Below are 16,474 nucleotides of genomic sequence, written 5' to 3'. Positions count from 1 at the left end.
CATAATCCTGCATCTATCTGAGTCAAAATATGATTTAAAATATAACTAATCGACTCAGTAATAACATCTTTAAAATAATTGGGCAAGTATTTCTCCTGTCACTCTTTATCATCTATATGTCACGGGAATTAGTAGCGTTGGACCGGTGCGTTCATACCTCGCGGACAGCCAATTAAACTCGATTGTGGAGGTATCCTTCGGTTTAGGGTGCTACGCCAAGGCCAACATTCCTTGGGTTAGGGTTGTAACGGGTTAGCGTCTGTTGATTGTTTACAATCGCCCAGAAACCACATCGCTCCGCGTCGGAGTCGTTATCGACTGCGCAACTACACCGTCGACTTGACCGGTCCTACGCACACATTTGACGAACTTGCAACCTGACTGATTACGAAATTTGTCTTGCATTCTCACGTCTATGTGGGTATGTTTCTGTTTTGCAAAGTCCAATTCAGTAAGTAACAATGATCCTTAGCAGCCCCAAATAATCGGGATGTCAGGGCCACTAACGCCCATAACGTCATCTCACATAAATTCAAGTCCGAGTAGGACTGGTCTTCGTCGATTAAAAGATAGTAATGATCTGTCCGTCTTGAAGTCGCAGTCGAGCAGCGTCGATCACTTTCGCAATCTAGCGGACGAGCTTACGATTGCTGGTGTCACGTCAGAAGCGGAAGATGTTGCTGGTGAGTGGTATTGATTGCGATGCATATTGAGGGCAAGTGTAATTATTTATTAGGCTTGCATGGTCGGATCCGTCTTCAGAAGACAAGAGACGCGGAGACTGCAACTAGTATGTCTAGAGATTGGATGGACAAGCAACGCAAGGCGCTGCAAGCCTACGAATACCTGTGCCACATTGGTGAAGCTAAAGAGTATGTTTATTAATATACATGAATTGATAGATCTAACACTCACTCAGATGGATTGAAGCGTGCATCGGTGAACGCATTCCTGCTGTCGTTGAGCTTGAAGAAGCTTTGCGAGATGGCGTTATCCTTGCGCAGTTAGCCAAGGTGTTCGCTCCGCAGCTAGTCAGGAAGATCTTCCGTGCTCCGAAACTCCAATGGTTACACTCAAATAATATTCATATAATTTTTAAATTTTTGGATGAAGTTGAAATGCCAGAGGTCTGTCCCTCCCCAGTGACGTAGACAACGGCTATTAATATGCTATTAGCTATTCCGGTTTGAATTTACCGATCTGTACGACAAGAAGAATATTCCGAAGGTGATCTACTGCATTCACGCTCTAAGTTACATATTGTCATCAAATGGGTTAGCGCCAGAAATCGGTGACCTCGTAGGGAAACTGGAATTCACCGACGATGAGATTCGCAATACTCAACGAGGACTCGATGCTGCTGGACTTAGTTTGCCTAACTTTAAGGCCGTCATTCGACACTTTGACGAATCCGACATACCGAATTCTCAACGAGTTATTTCATCGTTCAGGATTTCGCAGGAAAGCGAGGGGGAGAGTAGGTGATAAGGAGTGAATGAGTATTATGAATTGCGAGCCGTTAACAGATGTAGGGGTTGACGACGAGCTCACCGACTCAGTCTGTAGTATTATATTACTTCAATCTGCTATTCGCGGCGCAGTCAAGCGATCTGTACTACGGTCACTTTCGGAAGATTTGGAAGGATTCGAACCGGTGATCGTAGATCTACAAGCGCGCATCCGGGGCCGATGCGCTCGAAATATTTATCGACGACTATCTGGTAGACAAGAACAAAACGCATTTGCCATGGCTGTTAGTATCGACGCGATTTCGCATAGATGACTGTAACTAATGAAGCTTAGCTGCAAACATACGTTAGACGGTTTTTGGTTCAGGAAAGACTCGCGCGGAAACTTGATGAGATTAGAGATAAAACTTTTCTCGTGGATGTGCAGTCTAGAATCAGAGGAACCGTTGTCCGAAAACAGATCGAAGCCGCAAATTGTCTTTTGAAAAGAGAACAACACTCAATCGTCAAACTTCAAAGCTTTGCTAGGCGTTTTTTATTTGATGCCCGCAACAAAATAGATACAGCTGCTATCACTAGTATGGAAACTAACATCTCAGATCTTCAGGCATGTGTTCGAGGCTGTCTTCTCAGAAGACGGCTTGACATGACAATGATCGACCTTCACAACAACAGTACAATAATTTGGGTTCGCGAATTACAGGGTATTATACGCGGTTCTACATATCGAAAGAAATCATGTAGAGTTAAAGCTGAATTTCAGTTGGCCATTCCTCTCCTTGATGACCTGAGGGCCAGAATACGGGGCTCACTTTTGCGTGTGACTATAACAGCTGATCACTTTGGCCTCATAGAATTTGGTGAAAGGATGCCACTACTGCAATCGTATATCCGAGGTATACTTACAAGAGGGAAGATCTATAAACTTATTGCAGATATGCAAGGATCCCTGGACGAGCTGGTACTTCTGCAATCTGAATGCCGAGGGGCTTTAGTGCGGGATCGGGTCAATGCTCAACAGGATCTCCTATCGGAATGTGTCAATAATATTCTCTTTCTGCAAAGCCATATTCGTGGAGTCCGTGGCCGGTTTCAGTATTATTACGATCTCCGATCCGTGGACGAGACAGAGGATATTATAGTTATACCTCTGCAGTCCCTCATACGAGGAAGTCTGGTACGGGATCAATATTTCGCGCTAATTGGCCGGCTAAGCAAGCATACGAATGCTACAGTCGAACTTCAGTCGTTGATTCGGGGTGCACAGTTACGAGTTGACTATCGAACATTTGAGTGCGATCTAGAAGCAGAAGCACGCTCGTTATTAGAGCTTCAGACACTGACTAGGGGAGCTATTGTCCGGAGGAAATATAATGAGCGAAGGAAGCACTTCGAGCACAATATGGGCCAAGTCATTAAGATTCAGAGTATTATCCGGGCAAAGCAGCAATCACGAGCATACAAGGCATTGACGTCAGGAAAAAATCCGCCTCTAGCGACAGTCAAGAATTTTATACATCTACTCACGGACAGTGACCTTGACTTCGAAGAGGAAGTAGAGTTCGAGAAATTGCGAAAACAGGTTGTGGATGAAGTACACAGAAATGAGCAGCTGGAACAGTTTATTGATCAGCTAGACGTTAAGATAGCCCTGCTTCTCAAAAACAAGATCACATTAGATGAAGTTATCAAGCATCAGCATCGGGCTATGCCAACGAGCTGGTCTAGCAGTACAAACGATCCGTTTGACTTGAAGTCATTAAACAAGACATCCAGGCGCCGTCTTGAACTTTACCAAGGCTTGTTCTTTGTGTTGCAAACTCAGCCGACATATTTATGTCGTTTATTCAATGGAATTAAGGAAATGAGAGTGACTGAAATGGACATGAAGTCCGCGGAAAGCTGTATTATGTCATTGTTCGGATATGCTCAAAATCGGAGGGAGGAATTCTATTTACTGAAGCTGATTGCGCAATCTATTTGTGAAACCCTCGAACTGACAGATTCAATACAAGAATTTGTCAAGAGCAACTATATGTGGACGCGGCTGCTCACTTCATACACAAGGTAAGCACAGTAGAGAGGATGAATGTGGAATATATTTGATGTGACTAATGTCGCCTAGGGGACCCACTGAGAGACAGTATTTATGCGAATTGGTAGGGCCCCTAGTAAAATCAATTGTCAGGGAAGAGGATATGGACTTGGAAAGTGATCCACTAACGGTATGACATCAGAAGTGAAAATGGTTGTGTATTGAGTGAGATGCTTACCCATTTAGATTTATCACGCGTCAATTAACAATGAGGAACTAGTGACTGGCAAACGCAGCACAAGGGATCATAATGTTGTGGTAGATATAGCTATTCGAGATCCGGAGACACGCGCAATTTATATTAAAAACCTTCAGTGCCTCCGAGGTTTTGTGGTGCAGTTTATTAAGAAGCTCAGTCAAAATGTTGATAGTATGCCTTACGGAATCAGATATCTTGGTCGTGAGTTGTTTACTGGCTTGCAGAAATCTTTCCCGTCAGAAACAGAAGATAGACTTCTCAGTGCGATTGGAAATGTTTTATATTATCGATACATAAACGCTGCTATTATCGCTCCTGACATGATTGGAATTCATAACCATCCTCTTACTCAATTGCAGAAAAAGAATCTCAGTCAGCTGGGTAGAATAATTACGCAAGTGTCCACCGGTAAACTATTTACCGAGGAGTATGTGTTTTTGCAGCCGCTTAATGTGAACCTTACGGCATATATTACGGATATGAGAGAAACTGTTCGCGAAAGTAAGCCATACTCATGTGATTCAGCTGTTCTCAGCTTACGTCTCATTGCTGACAATTTATACAGTAATACAAGTGCCCGATCCGGAAATTAATTTTGATCTTGACGAGTTCGACGACTTGACCGCCACTAAAAGGCCTAGTTTGTACCTGAAGATGACGGACATCCATTTTCTGCATTCGATTTTGATCAAGTATCTAGAGTTTATGGTAACGAACACGTTTTTGGTATATCTGCCCGAATCTAACAATTGACTTGCAGGCCCCTGACCAATCCGATCCGCTGAGGGATGCGGTTAAGGAGTTGGGACCTCTTCCTAGCAACTCGAACGAAATTCTCAACATTTCTCGTTTAACAGAGGTGAAGCTTGATCTAAATCCTGGATTCATACGAGTGGAAGATCCGGAATCCGAAATCAGCTCACTTATGGTAGAGGCCAAGCGTTGTTTACTCTACGTCATTCGTGTGCAGACAGGCAGCAACCTCCTTGAGATTCTGATCAAACAAGTTACAGACGAAGATGAGCGAAAGTATAGTGTGCTGCTTGCCGAGGAACGTGAATCTAAATCAGCTACAACGTCTTACTCTTCGGATAATTCCTTGGGCGATCTGAGCCGGTACGTTAAGTTATCTTGTAGTAGTGCGTTTGTTACTGACGGCCTCTAGATTATCGTACCGAGATCTCAAGGTTATAGCCCTTGAGAAGGTCATTCAGCTTGAAACTCTCGGTAAAATTACACGCAAAAATTATTTCCAGGATTTGCTCAACTCCATTGCGACTGATATCCGAACGAAGAGAAATCGGCGTGTTCGTCGGCAGAAGGAACTTGAAAGTGTAACGCAGACGCTCGGTCACTTGGCAGAAAAAGAACAGTATTTAAGGACGCAACTTCGAAGTTATAATGATTATATAGAACAGGCAATGTCAACATTGCAGGCCAAGAAAGGGTATGCTGATTTGGTCGCGAGTTCATGACAGGCAGAGTGTTCTAAGGATTTATTAGAAAACGCAAAGTCGTTTTGCCATTTACAAAACAGTACTTCCATATGCGAGAGTTGCAGAAGACGGGGCGCGTGCCTAAATTCGGATCATTTAAGTACTCTGCATCGAAGCTCTTTGAGAAGAGTGTACTTACTGAGCTTGTTGGTTTCAGCGATAAGCAATATGACAAGATAAATTTCACGATATCGTCAGATCAGGTCGGAATATTCTTTGTTGAGGCATCACAGGGCTCAATAGCGCTGCCTGCGGGTAGCGCGGAGCTTACGTTGGATGAGCTCCTGGACAAGCAGTACGTTGATATTAACTGTCAGTAATGTGGGTAATGTGCTAACATTTTAAGGTATAATAATCAACAGTATCTAAAATTATTTGACGACATGGCGATTCTCAATACGAACCTACTACTACATTTAATATTCAAGAAGTTTTATAGAGATGGTTAGGGTTCGCGTTTATTTTCTGCTCTACGTTTTCGCGTTGCCCAACGATTCCCAGCCAAATTGAGGTGCAATGAGTACGTCGATAATTTTGTACAACAGTATTAGAAACATTATCCCTAGAATACAAGTACGAACACCTACCAACCTATATAGTAAATAAATTAAGAAAGAAAGGCAGGTCTGTAGAATTCCAAAATCAAACAAGTAACACCTATACCGTAATTTTCTTTGTTTAAAGTTATCGGAACGCATTTGTCGAAGATGTGGGGGTTCCGAATTGGCCCGTATGATGCATGTGAGCGAAGGCATTCACGTCAGATGCCCCACTAGAAGGATGGCCAATGACATGGTTTCCAGAATCTCTGCCTGCGTCTGTGGTCAAAATCTCGATTTGATGTTTCAACTGTGATATTTGTAACGCCTGATCACGAATTGTACTTGTTAATGACATTTCTAGCGATTGCACGGAGCGCATTAAGCTCGACATTTGCTCATATAGTTCTGGAGCGACTTGGTGCAGATAATCTTTTGATGTCGACAGCGTGCTTTTTCTTCTTGATGGTCGTTTCTTGGGAGGCAACTTTGGAATATCAGATATTAACTGTGGGTCTGTTGCTGGTTGTACTTCAATGCCATTCGGGATTGGTGAACCTAGCAGTACTTCGTGATCCGGTGCTGTGGAATGGTCAAGTACCCGAGCCATCTCGTAATTTCGACTATCCACAATGTCGTCGACATGATCGAGACCTTGGGGCATTTGGTGGATATCAAGTTGACGTTGGGCCGGAGGTGTAGTTGATTTTTCTGATTTCCGGCGTCGATGTTCAGGCTCTTCATTCTCCGCGAGTGAATCCAGTAATGCCTTTAGAGTCTCGCCACGAGGGTGAGTGTGTAAATTTATGCCACTCGCTCGTTGTTCTTCGTATAGATTGACAATGGCACTGACATACGCCTTGACTGTGTTCTTGGAAAGTTTTGACGGCTCTGACGAGATCATTTCGTTGCGCTTCCTTGACTCGTTTTCCATCGCGGTGGACTCATCGCTTTCGATGCGTTTTTGACGCTTCGCTGTCCGATTAAGAACACAATTCATCAAGAATACCATTAACTTATCCTCGTACACAAGATACCGGTCGTCATATTTCTTCTCGTCACAAAACGCCTGCAAACTCGTCAGCTCAGACTGGGCTAATATATCTGAGAATCAACACACCCTCCATTCCTGCTGCTTAGAGGTATAAGCCCTGACAGTTCCTGCGGCAACCGGCTTAGTGTCATCTCTCCCTCGCCGTCGGACTTCTTGCCGCGGTGGGTCCTGTAAGTTCTTAAGCCGGAGCAACGTATCTGGTTGCACTCGAAATAATGGAGATGGTGCCGTATCACGATTAGTGGACGCTGCTGTATTCATGGTTCCGGTACATCAATTTGATCCGTGAAAGGTCTAAAACTACCCGCCAATCTTAAGATGTAAGGCAACTCGAATGGGTGCTTCTGAATCCCGGTTGCGATGTGATTATGCACGTCTCGAGATTTTCGGTAAACTGTCATCTCCTTGACCTCAGCCGCAACAAAGATACAGCGTTACCACACTGCTCGATATCCGCCGCGAAAGGCAATAGAAGCTCAGATCAGCGTCCCACAGTGCGATTAACGTAATATGTTTTCTTGGATTTTACTTTTATTTGGGAGAGCCCGACATTTCTTTCGCTGGCTGCATACGATCGTTAATGCACGCAGCTCCTCCTTCAAATATCGGTCCGGCAAAATGGCAAAACATTAATAGCAGATTTTTGAGTTGACACTCCTGGTTTTCAAGATATATTATTATAAATAGCTGTAACTTAAACTGGACTTCAACGGTTTTTTGCTACTATGTATTTTACACGGGTTTCAAGTGTGATTGTTTTAACCGGCTACGGCAGAATGTTCACGTGGTTTATTTTTGGCAAAGACTACACTCAAAGTTTTGCTGTATATTCAACAGGCAATCTGGCCGAGTTGGTCTAAGGCGTGAGATTAAGGTTCTCATCTCTTCGGAGGCCTGGGTTCGAATCCCAGGGTTGTCATTGTTCGTTATTTTTTTTGCACCTTTCTCTTTTTATGCCAGATATATGAATCGGCTTTCTCATACATGCAGTATGGTGGGCAACGCAGGCTGGAGCGTGCATATGGATGACTAAATTGTTCTCTGTATAGAAATGAAGGAGATCAGCGTTACTCCAACTTAACTCTGCACGAGTCCATTGCCGCATATTGCCGATACTATGTGTCCGGTAAGGTACAGCTTAATAATAATAATAAACACCTGCAGCAGTTGATGGAGCAAATGCATACAAATACCACCAATTGACTAATTTAAACTTGAGTTTCGCGAAGGCCTACTGGCATCATGCCCGTATGATTAATTGATAATATACAAAAAATATATGCAATCCCAGACTGAAAAAACTACTCAGTTTGCAAGTTCCGTAAACAACGCTTAACGCATCGACATTGCTGGTCAATCAAGGGCCATTTTCGTCATCAAGTGAAGGGCACTGGACACTAAATTCACTTTCCTTGTCGCCTAATCTGTACGCTAGAACACTTCCATCACTGATTCCAAGCGAACCAATGATACTGCTTGCATTGTCATCACTGATCTCTTTCCATCCTTTGGATAAATCTGTCTTGTTCAGCGGCGACGCAACGTGGATTTCGTCCAAGCCAAGCACTATTGCATCTTCGTCATCTTCGTCAGCCTGGACTCCATTTTTGTCTGGATCAGCCGTGTCATGAATTGTATCGAACGACGGTTTCGGGATGCTTATATCTTCCTGGGTGCTAGCTGCAGATGACTCGTTGACCCACGTATCCTTAATGGCTTTTAATAGCTGTATCTTGAGATCTGAGAATGTATTGTTTTCTGGCAATAATAACATGACAGTCTGTGTTCTATTCTTGATTTTAATAGTGCATGGTATCGAACTTGCTCGAGGCTAGAAACGCTTGATAATCAGCAACCAGGGATGTTGAACATACTGATACGTTCCACTTACCATTGTGATAGTCAATGTAGGATAATTCCTATATAACACAATCAAGCTTGTTCAATACGTGACACTGGTAGTAACCCCACAATGATTCAAACCGGAGATGTGTTTGACGCGTGGTTCATAATCGACTAGTTCTTAATCCTCTTTGTAGTTCTTTGTTTTCTGGCAGTAGGTCCTTTGGACGAGCACCTGCCCCAGAAACCCACAGGGTTAGGGACCCAGCTATTGACAGTGATGTTCACACACGTCGATAATAACAATAATTGCCAGCTAATGTTAGTTCACCATTGTCGCTTGCGAGGAAAACCCAAAAATAATTAAGGTCAGGTTGGTCTCCTCCTTGGATTTAGCACCTGATATTTAAGTAGCTCCATAATGTCGACCAGGATACGCAGTAGGCCGGCGTCATCGCAGTTCCCGTCCAGCCAGGCCGGCGGCATAGATTCTTCTGGTGAACCTGAAGTGTGGAACAAAATATGCACCGAGTTGCGGAAATTGCCAGAATTTGCAGCGTTGAACGAGAACGCGAAGATCGCGATTTCAAAATTAGACGGTGCCAGACGGAGCGGGAGTGGGCTTGAAAACGACGGCGAAGATATTGTCGATGATGGCAGTGAGGAGGGAGAGGGAATAGGGATTAAGATTGAGGACCATGAAGGTGAGACAATGATGTCGGCATGCAGCAGGGAATTGTTGAATTAATTTATAACGGCAGATCCGCGAGTACTTTTGGCCAAGCTAGATCAACTGAAGGAATTATCCCAGAAACAACTTGACTATGCGCAATCTGAGAAAAAGTAAGCTAGCAATCAATTGCATCTAGCGACTGCTGTTAATCGGAGTTAGAATTCTGGATCAAGCAAGTGAAGATGTGTCAATTCTTACGGCATTACGGCAGGCTACAGAAACTGTGATAACAGAAAACAAGCGCAAGAAACGGAAAGCGGACGAAACTCCGCTTGTGGAGACGTCAAAGAACTTTAAAAAAGCACGAAGGTAGGCTGGACATTTCTTTAGTTGAAGTCAGAATCCGTCACTAACGCTACACGCAATAGCGGGTCTGCCGCACCAGTGGATGTACCATCAATAGGAGCCCAGGTGGCATTCCGGCTGAAGAAGCAGAAAGGTGCTGAAGTTGAGTGGATTCAGTGCGAAATCACCAAAGTCATGGGTGAAGGAAATAAAATTAGGTATGCGATACTCGGAGAGTTTTCATTTATTCTCATTCTAACCACCGACGTAAGATTTGAGGTCCAAGATCCCGAACCGGACGAAAACAATAATCCTGGTCAATCGTATAAGGCTGGACCAAAAGATATTATAGTTATTCCGGAATTGTCGACCGATTTGCCTGTGTATCCAATAGGTACTAAAGTGCTTGCCCGGTATCCCGAGACAACGACGTTCTACAAAGCTGAGGTTATGGGCACGAAACGTGATGGTACCTGTCGGCTCAAATTCGAGGGTGAAGAGGAAGTTGGCAAAGAGACTGAAGTTGAGAGACGCCTGGTTCTGGAGATGCCGAAGTGAATGAGAGGTCACTGAAAAAAGATATTTAGGTTACAATCGAAAATACTTAATTCCTGGCGTAATACAGTAGAATTAATGAGTATCTGTTTGCAAACAATTAAACGCATACAGCAGAGTTATTCAAATTCGTCGTTTCCTCTGCTCATCGATCTTCATCCCACGTTCGAGGTCCGTCGTAAACTCGCGCACCTGCACACCATTCGGAACTACTACTTCGCTCGATTGCTGGCGAATAATGTCATGATTAGTTTCCAGCTCTTCCAGTTCTGGCTTTAATCTAGATAGTGCATCGATCGTTAGCTTTGTCTCCGCGAGATCGCGACAAATGAGAATGGGGACTTATGTAATTGCGAAATGGGCAGGTACAGGTCGTCTTGAGCGGCGGCTCCGGTGGCTGCTCGACCAAGTTGAGACATGCTGATTGTTGTTTGCATGCAATAAACAAAGAAGTAAAAGAGTGATTACGAAGTCGTTGCACTCATTGTTAGACTAGGGTCATGCAACTCGGGGAAAACCCTAGAAGGAAGCGAGCCTCAACGCGCGCCACAACAATTACCAAGTAAAAGTGTGACGGCTCTCAAAGTGCCGGTGGATTGCAGTATGGACCATCTACACGATCGACGTTCCTGTGTAGATATTTGTCTACTGTCCGATCTACTGTCATGCAACGCACCAGAGTATTTCGTGCACCATTGACATCGCGGTCGCACTCAAACCGACATTCTTTGCAGGCGTACTTTTACTACCCCTAACGTCGTTGAGTTTTCCGCATGTCTTACTGGTGTATTCTTCAGAGACCAAACGACTTTGCACGATTTATATTCTCGTGCTTTGTCGAGAAGTCGTTGTTGGAATTTGTAATGTGACCAGGTGGCCATAGCTCGTGCCGTCTTTGACCTGATCCGTCGCTGTCCACCTTTGCGTGTCACCATTTGTTGTCGTACTTCAGGTCGCGTGGGAGAGGTTCAGCGCTCTTCATTTTGCGAAGAAACGCATACTTCCCACTTGTGCGGGACCAGTGCTTATGATGTAACACAATGCTCTCCTGGCAACACTTTCTGCGAGATCGGTGCTTAATCTTGAACACTTTCTTGTCGTTTTTGTACCTGGCATGTGCGGAATCTTCTTGAGCGAGATAGAAGGGGGATATTTATAATCAGAAAGAAACAATGTCGCACAGGCAGAGACTGTTGTGTATTGTGATGCAGCACACCTTCTGTCCGATCTGTGCTACCACGCTGCGCTCAAACAGGACCTCGCACATACAACCCAAAGTTACAGCACTATTATACCGACAGACATCACGAGTGGAATGTCCATGCAATCGTCGACGCAAGCTTCGGAATCCGGGCCGCCGACAAATATACTATACCCCGAAACGGAAGCTTCTCGCAAATGTGTCGATTTAATGCGAGTTGGTCAGTACCGATTTTGATGGTATCAACATTGATCATAATACGGATGTGTGCGTGTTTAGGCTGTTCGAGTCTTTCCCAGTCACAACGCAACACCTCATCGGCAGTGAAAGTAGTGTGGCGACGGGTATTTGACTATGGTGCATCCCCCCAAGAAGAAAAAAGTACCACACCCATTTTCAATAATTTCTATCCACAGCACCACATCATCATCTATCAACTCGAAATATATATCGAACTATTTGTAAGAGTATCCGACATCGAAATCGGTACGAATTTTCCTGGTCGACTCGAACTGTGGAGGGACGGCGCCGACGTCTCTCCGGAGCTTACCCCAATTTGGTCTCGTTGTAGAGCCGCGCGACAGACGGGATTGCCAGCTGGTAGATCATTTCTCGGTTTGCATCGTCGACCAGTCTGCCCGCGACTGGCATGTGATCTAACGTGCTGCTACTAAGTATGCGATAGGTTTATTAGGTGTATTTCGTGGAGTGCGGAGAACCAGCCAAGATCACAGGAACAAATACTCTCGCTCGATTTTGTCCCGGATCGAGAACTCGCACTCGCAAAACACTCATTCCCTGTACCAGACCCCGCGCTAGTTCTGGTCTCCGTGCCTCTCATCTGATTATAAATATCTCCACTGTCCCCGCTGCTGCCGCTCTTCCCCGCCTGATCTCTTATGTACCCTCTTGTTCTACTACGCCTTCGACGCGTCTCCTGCTTCGCCATCAAATAACAATGGTTCTCTAACAATAATGTCGCTTTGGGAAAAGCTTTTGGGCGCAGAGGGCAGCTGCAAGGATCAGACGACGGATAACGAATCTGGTAAATGACGTGCATGGATTACTTGTGCAGTTCGCACAATCTAGCCCTTTTGCGTCATTTTGCCAACATTCCGAACGGAGCAGATGGTGACCGGCCAAGGGTGTCGCAGGTTTCAAGACTTCGAGAGCCATGGCCACTTGGTCGCACTACCGATGCATGCTCAACGAGGCAGGGTTGTACCTGTGGTGCCAGATGGTGCTGGTCAGCCAGGCAAGACGTGTGGAGCATGTGGGCGTCACAACAGTGTGAGAATAGCAGGTCGTTCAGATACCCTCAAGCCGGCGTTAAGGTCCTATTGAGGCTTGTCTCCTTGCCGCATTCAACGTAGTATCACATGTCAGCGGTTTGTTCGAAATATTAAATGTCGATTTTTGGTATCACCTACATATTCGCAATTCGGTTATTCGTAATATTGCTAAGAATCTAGTCAAATTGCCAGACTTCAAACAAATTCTCCACGAGAAATATATAACCGAGGATGCCAAACAGGTTTGAAATTAGACCATACCAACATCTACGAATGTCTTGCGAACAACGAATTCTTATTCGCATTCGCATTCGCATCAGCATTCATTAGTAAGGAATCTTCAAATATTCGTACTCCTTTTACGAATATTCACGCGAACAGAATATATTTTGTTATTCGGCAATGTCGGACCGTAGAAATGATAGATATGTGTATCTTTCTGGATATATGAGACTCGACGCACATTGCAGTCGATTGATGTGGCATCTGGCAGTGAACCCTATGGTGTCGCTGGTTACAATATACCATCTGATTACTATATTCTTCATGCCATCTCTGCATTAGGTAAACCCAACGAAGGTTCGATTCCTAGATTGATGAGTGCACTCAGGTTTATTGACACCTTCCGATCAGACTATGGAGTTTGGTATGCAGAGAATTTGATGACAGAAGCTTTAAGATCCAATACAATGCATGATGACCACTCTATTGTGCGTCGTGCGAGAATGGTATTTTGTCTTACGAAGGATTCAAGAGTCTATAGAATTTAACAACCATTTTGGACCCATGCCTATAATTCTACCAGTCAGTCTTTTCAAACCGCCAATGAACACCTAGATGACGTCATTGATCGAACAAGTCGATAGTGGAAGTGCAGATATGTCACATGGCACATGTTGTCGCGGCATTGTCTTCTTCTCATGGCCAACCCTTAACAACAGTCCCAACTAGTAGATCGCGGCTTGCACAAGAACGGCTGGTGCAACGAAGACCTGAAGCTTGGAACTTGGATTAGGCTTTCAAAAGCCAAACAATCTCCACCATCAATTCAATTATTCTCTTGCTTCCACCTTTTACCAGATAGCTATCGAATTGGTTAGCGACGTTTGGTCATTGGTGCTTTGAAGATAACGGCATCCCTCATACTCAATAAGAGCACAGATCTGTCCACCATTCAAGCATGGTCGAAGGTCCGGACGGGCATCCACCAACGTGGAAATTCGCACAGTACGTACAGCGTTGATTTAAATTCCTTTCTTTTCTTGATTGTCAGATTGGTACACGTTTATTGGTCGCGGCTTGATTTGTGATAAGATCCGTGATTGCGTGCGAGAGCGCGATCATTGATCTTCGAAGTCACTGCATCATTTAGTACTAGATCCTCTTTTGCAATCAGTGTCCAGCGTATGTTAGGTCCTATTCGCTAACATTGTCTAATTTTTTCTAGGTGTTTTGGCGATAAAGGCGACACTGAGGACATCACTGAGGGTATGATTTTCATTGTTGATGAACCTGCGGCTGCTATCTCATTTGTGATTGCGAGGGGAAATATTCCAATATCGTACTAATTCGAAATATCCGTGCTAATGATGACTTTACTGTAGCCGATATTATTTCTACAGTTGACTTCGATAGTACTGGCAATTACCTGGCGACTGGCGACAAGGGCGGTCGAGTAGTATTATTCGAAAGGAACGAAAATGTGAGCATGTCGCACATTCTAATCTTCTGACTGGTTCGGTCCAGCATACTGAAATGTGAATGTAGAAAAAAGGTTGCGAGTACAAGTTTCACACCGAATTTCAATCGCACGAACCAGAATTCGATTATCTGAAGTCACTAGAGATCGAGGAAAAGATAAACAAGATTAAATGGTGCCCGAGAACGAATGCTGCGCATTTCTTACTTTCCACAAATGGTATGAATTCTAGTCCTGCTCATATTGCCTATAGACAGCTGCTAAATGGAGAGCATTTGCTAACTATTACAGATAAAACAATCAAACTATGGAAGATATACGAGAAGTCGTTGAAGGTTGTAGCTGAGAATAATCTTTCTGATACCGTTGGAGGGCGGCCACCAAATCCTATATCAATTGAAAACCTTCGCTTACCACGGATGACTCTTCACGATACGATCATTGCAGCGTCTCCGAAGAAGATTTACGCGAATGCTCACGCATACCACATCAATTCTATCAGTGTCAACTCGGACGGCGAGACGTTTATATCTGCTGATGATCTTCGAATAAACCTGTGGAACTTAGGAATCTCCGATCAAAGTTTTAGTATGTCGTGGAACGTTGTGGTCTATTTTTTTTTGGCGAGAGACTAATGCTAACAATATTCACAGACATTGTTGATATTAAGCCAGCAAATATGGAAGAGCTCACAGAGGTAATTACGGCTGCTGAGTTCCATCCTACGAGCTGCAACTATTTCATGTACTCATCAAGCAAAGGTACAATCAAGCTCGCAGATATGCGGGAGAGTGCTTTGTGTGATGCACATGCGAAGTGTACGTATAATTCTTTCATAATCCTCATTCAAAATGGAACTTGTACTAAATGTACACCAGTGTTTGAGGAAGAGGAAGATCCTAGAGAAAGGTCATTTTTCTCAGAAATTATTTCATCAATATCCGATGTGCGATTCTCGTTTGACGGTAGATACATCGTTTCTCGAGATTACTTGACAGTTAAGATATGGGATATTGCTATGGAGAGAGCACCAATCAAGACAATCAACATTCATGAACATTTGCGACCCAGATTATGCGACACTTACGACAATGACTCGATATTTGATAAGTTTGAGGTCGTTCTATCTGGCGATGGAAAATCCGTCATGACGGGCTCATACAATAACAACTTCATGATTTATCCTAATGCTACAGATACGGAAGCTGAAGAGACGGAAGTTGTTCTACAAGCTGACAAGTCTGCATTCAAAGCCAAGCGGGTGGGTGTTGCTGCTCCTATCGGCCGCGGACAAACTGGAAGACATGGCAATGGCAGCCCTGGATTGCGTGGATCATCTCCTTCTGGTAGAGCTGGAATGACAAGCGGAATGAACGCAGTCCGTCGGGAGAATGATGACATTGATTTCAACAAGAAGATTCTGCATATGAGCTGGCATCCACACGAAGATTCCATTGCCATTGCCGCCACCAATAATGTGAGTTATATCAGTGTTAAATATGTAGTCTTACTTATAAAGATTTAGTTGTTCGTCTTTTCGACTTTGTGACCATACCATGGAGCCTTCCGGAGAACATAGAAATCGTGGAAGGGTAATTTGATGTTTTAGATTGATGGCTCAAACAATTTGTACGAACAGTTCTCATCAACTTGTTGCTTGTACGCGTCGACATGGGTAGGCCCAAATGTGCATATTAATAAAATATTTGTATGGGGGAATATGCGAGCTTCTCGCAGATTACGGGACAAAGTGCATGAAAGTACTGAGCTTGTGAGGGCGAGTTAAACCTCGAAGGATTAATATATAATGACAGTTTTAAGTCATTTGTAATTGTAGTGCCACATATTTCCGATTCGTTTCCATAAATTTACGTTATTGTCTATTGTTAGTTATATAAAAGGTGTATACTTCTATCATCGATATATATTTGTCGTGATCGCTTGATTTTCACTGTAACTTCGCGTAGGAGTATTGTAACAGCTATTGGGACTGTTGCCTCAGAAAGCCATACGCC

At 44.0% G+C, this 16,474-nt stretch overlaps 6 protein-coding genes and 1 non-coding gene across 7 annotated transcripts; 4 read left to right on the top strand and 3 right to left on the bottom strand.

The window, feature by feature from the left end:
* Window positions 1–490: 490 nt before the first annotated feature.
* Window positions 491–5,745, top strand: V1508DRAFT_451349 (uncharacterized protein; the record flags this gene model as incomplete). Its single annotated transcript, XM_066942502.1, has 13 exons — window positions 491–683; window positions 737–872; window positions 920–1,127; window positions 1,177–1,477; window positions 1,533–1,753; window positions 1,804–3,536; window positions 3,595–3,694; window positions 3,751–4,264; window positions 4,329–4,471; window positions 4,524–4,879; window positions 4,929–5,210; window positions 5,267–5,554; window positions 5,606–5,745. 13 exons carry the CDS (start codon window positions 491–493, stop codon window positions 5,706–5,708), a joined length of 4,578 nt encoding a protein of 1,525 aa, XP_066793589.1. The 3' UTR covers window positions 5,709–5,745.
* Window positions 5,746–5,765: 20 nt separating this feature from the next.
* V1508DRAFT_424289 (uncharacterized protein) lies at window positions 5,766–7,557 on the bottom strand. Its single transcript, XM_066941271.1, has 2 exons — window positions 6,919–7,557; window positions 5,766–6,867 (listed from the first exon to the last, which is right to left on the bottom strand). The coding sequence occupies exons 1-2, from the start codon at window positions 7,111–7,113 to the stop codon at window positions 5,944–5,946; spliced, it is 1,119 nt and encodes a 372-aa protein (XP_066793588.1). The 5' UTR covers window positions 7,114–7,557; the 3' UTR covers window positions 5,766–5,943.
* A 131-nt stretch (window positions 7,558–7,688) lies between these two features.
* Window positions 7,689–7,771, top strand: V1508DRAFT_t86. The gene has a single exon. It is a non-coding gene; the product is annotated as a tRNA-Leu (tRNA).
* A 312-nt stretch (window positions 7,772–8,083) lies between these two features.
* V1508DRAFT_256306 (uncharacterized protein) lies at window positions 8,084–8,930 on the bottom strand. Its single transcript, XM_066936416.1, has 2 exons — window positions 8,744–8,930; window positions 8,084–8,683 (listed from the first exon to the last, which is right to left on the bottom strand). The coding sequence occupies exons 1-2, from the start codon at window positions 8,744–8,746 to the stop codon at window positions 8,210–8,212; spliced, it is 477 nt and encodes a 158-aa protein (XP_066793587.1). The 5' UTR covers window positions 8,747–8,930; the 3' UTR covers window positions 8,084–8,209.
* Window positions 8,931–9,009: 79 nt separating this feature from the next.
* V1508DRAFT_424285 (SGF29 tudor-like domain-containing protein) lies at window positions 9,010–10,352 on the top strand. The gene is made up of 5 exons (XM_066941270.1): window positions 9,010–9,398; window positions 9,456–9,537; window positions 9,587–9,736; window positions 9,796–9,930; window positions 9,985–10,352. The coding sequence occupies exons 1-5, from the start codon at window positions 9,116–9,118 to the stop codon at window positions 10,268–10,270; spliced, it is 936 nt and encodes a 311-aa protein (XP_066793586.1). The 5' UTR covers window positions 9,010–9,115; the 3' UTR covers window positions 10,271–10,352.
* A 591-nt stretch (window positions 10,353–10,943) lies between these two features.
* V1508DRAFT_424280 (uncharacterized protein) lies at window positions 10,944–11,208 on the bottom strand (the record flags this gene model as incomplete). The annotated part of the gene is made up of 2 exons (XM_066941269.1): window positions 11,008–11,208; window positions 10,944–10,979 (listed from the first exon to the last, which is right to left on the bottom strand). Coding segments are annotated over exons 1-2 (231 nt in total), but the record flags the coding sequence as incomplete, so codon positions are not given.
* Window positions 11,209–13,675: 2,467 nt separating this feature from the next.
* On the top strand, window positions 13,676–16,397 carry V1508DRAFT_424269 (WD40-repeat-containing domain protein). The gene is made up of 8 exons (XM_066941268.1): window positions 13,676–13,987; window positions 14,208–14,248; window positions 14,365–14,462; window positions 14,528–14,678; window positions 14,751–15,047; window positions 15,113–15,277; window positions 15,338–15,936; window positions 15,985–16,397. The coding sequence occupies exons 1-8, from the start codon at window positions 13,941–13,943 to the stop codon at window positions 16,006–16,008; spliced, it is 1,422 nt and encodes a 473-aa protein (XP_066793584.1). The 5' UTR covers window positions 13,676–13,940; the 3' UTR covers window positions 16,009–16,397.
* The last annotated feature ends 77 nt before the right edge of the window (window positions 16,398–16,474 follow it).

The sequence above is a fragment of the Lipomyces doorenjongii genome (genome assembly GCF_038497915.1).
Source record: "Lipomyces doorenjongii strain NRRL Y-27504 unplaced genomic scaffold V1508scaffold_66, whole genome shotgun sequence".
NCBI classification, from domain to species: domain Eukaryota; kingdom Fungi; phylum Ascomycota; class Lipomycetes; order Lipomycetales; family Lipomycetaceae; genus Lipomyces; species Lipomyces doorenjongii.
This window is presented reverse-complemented; position numbering and strand designations above follow the sequence as displayed.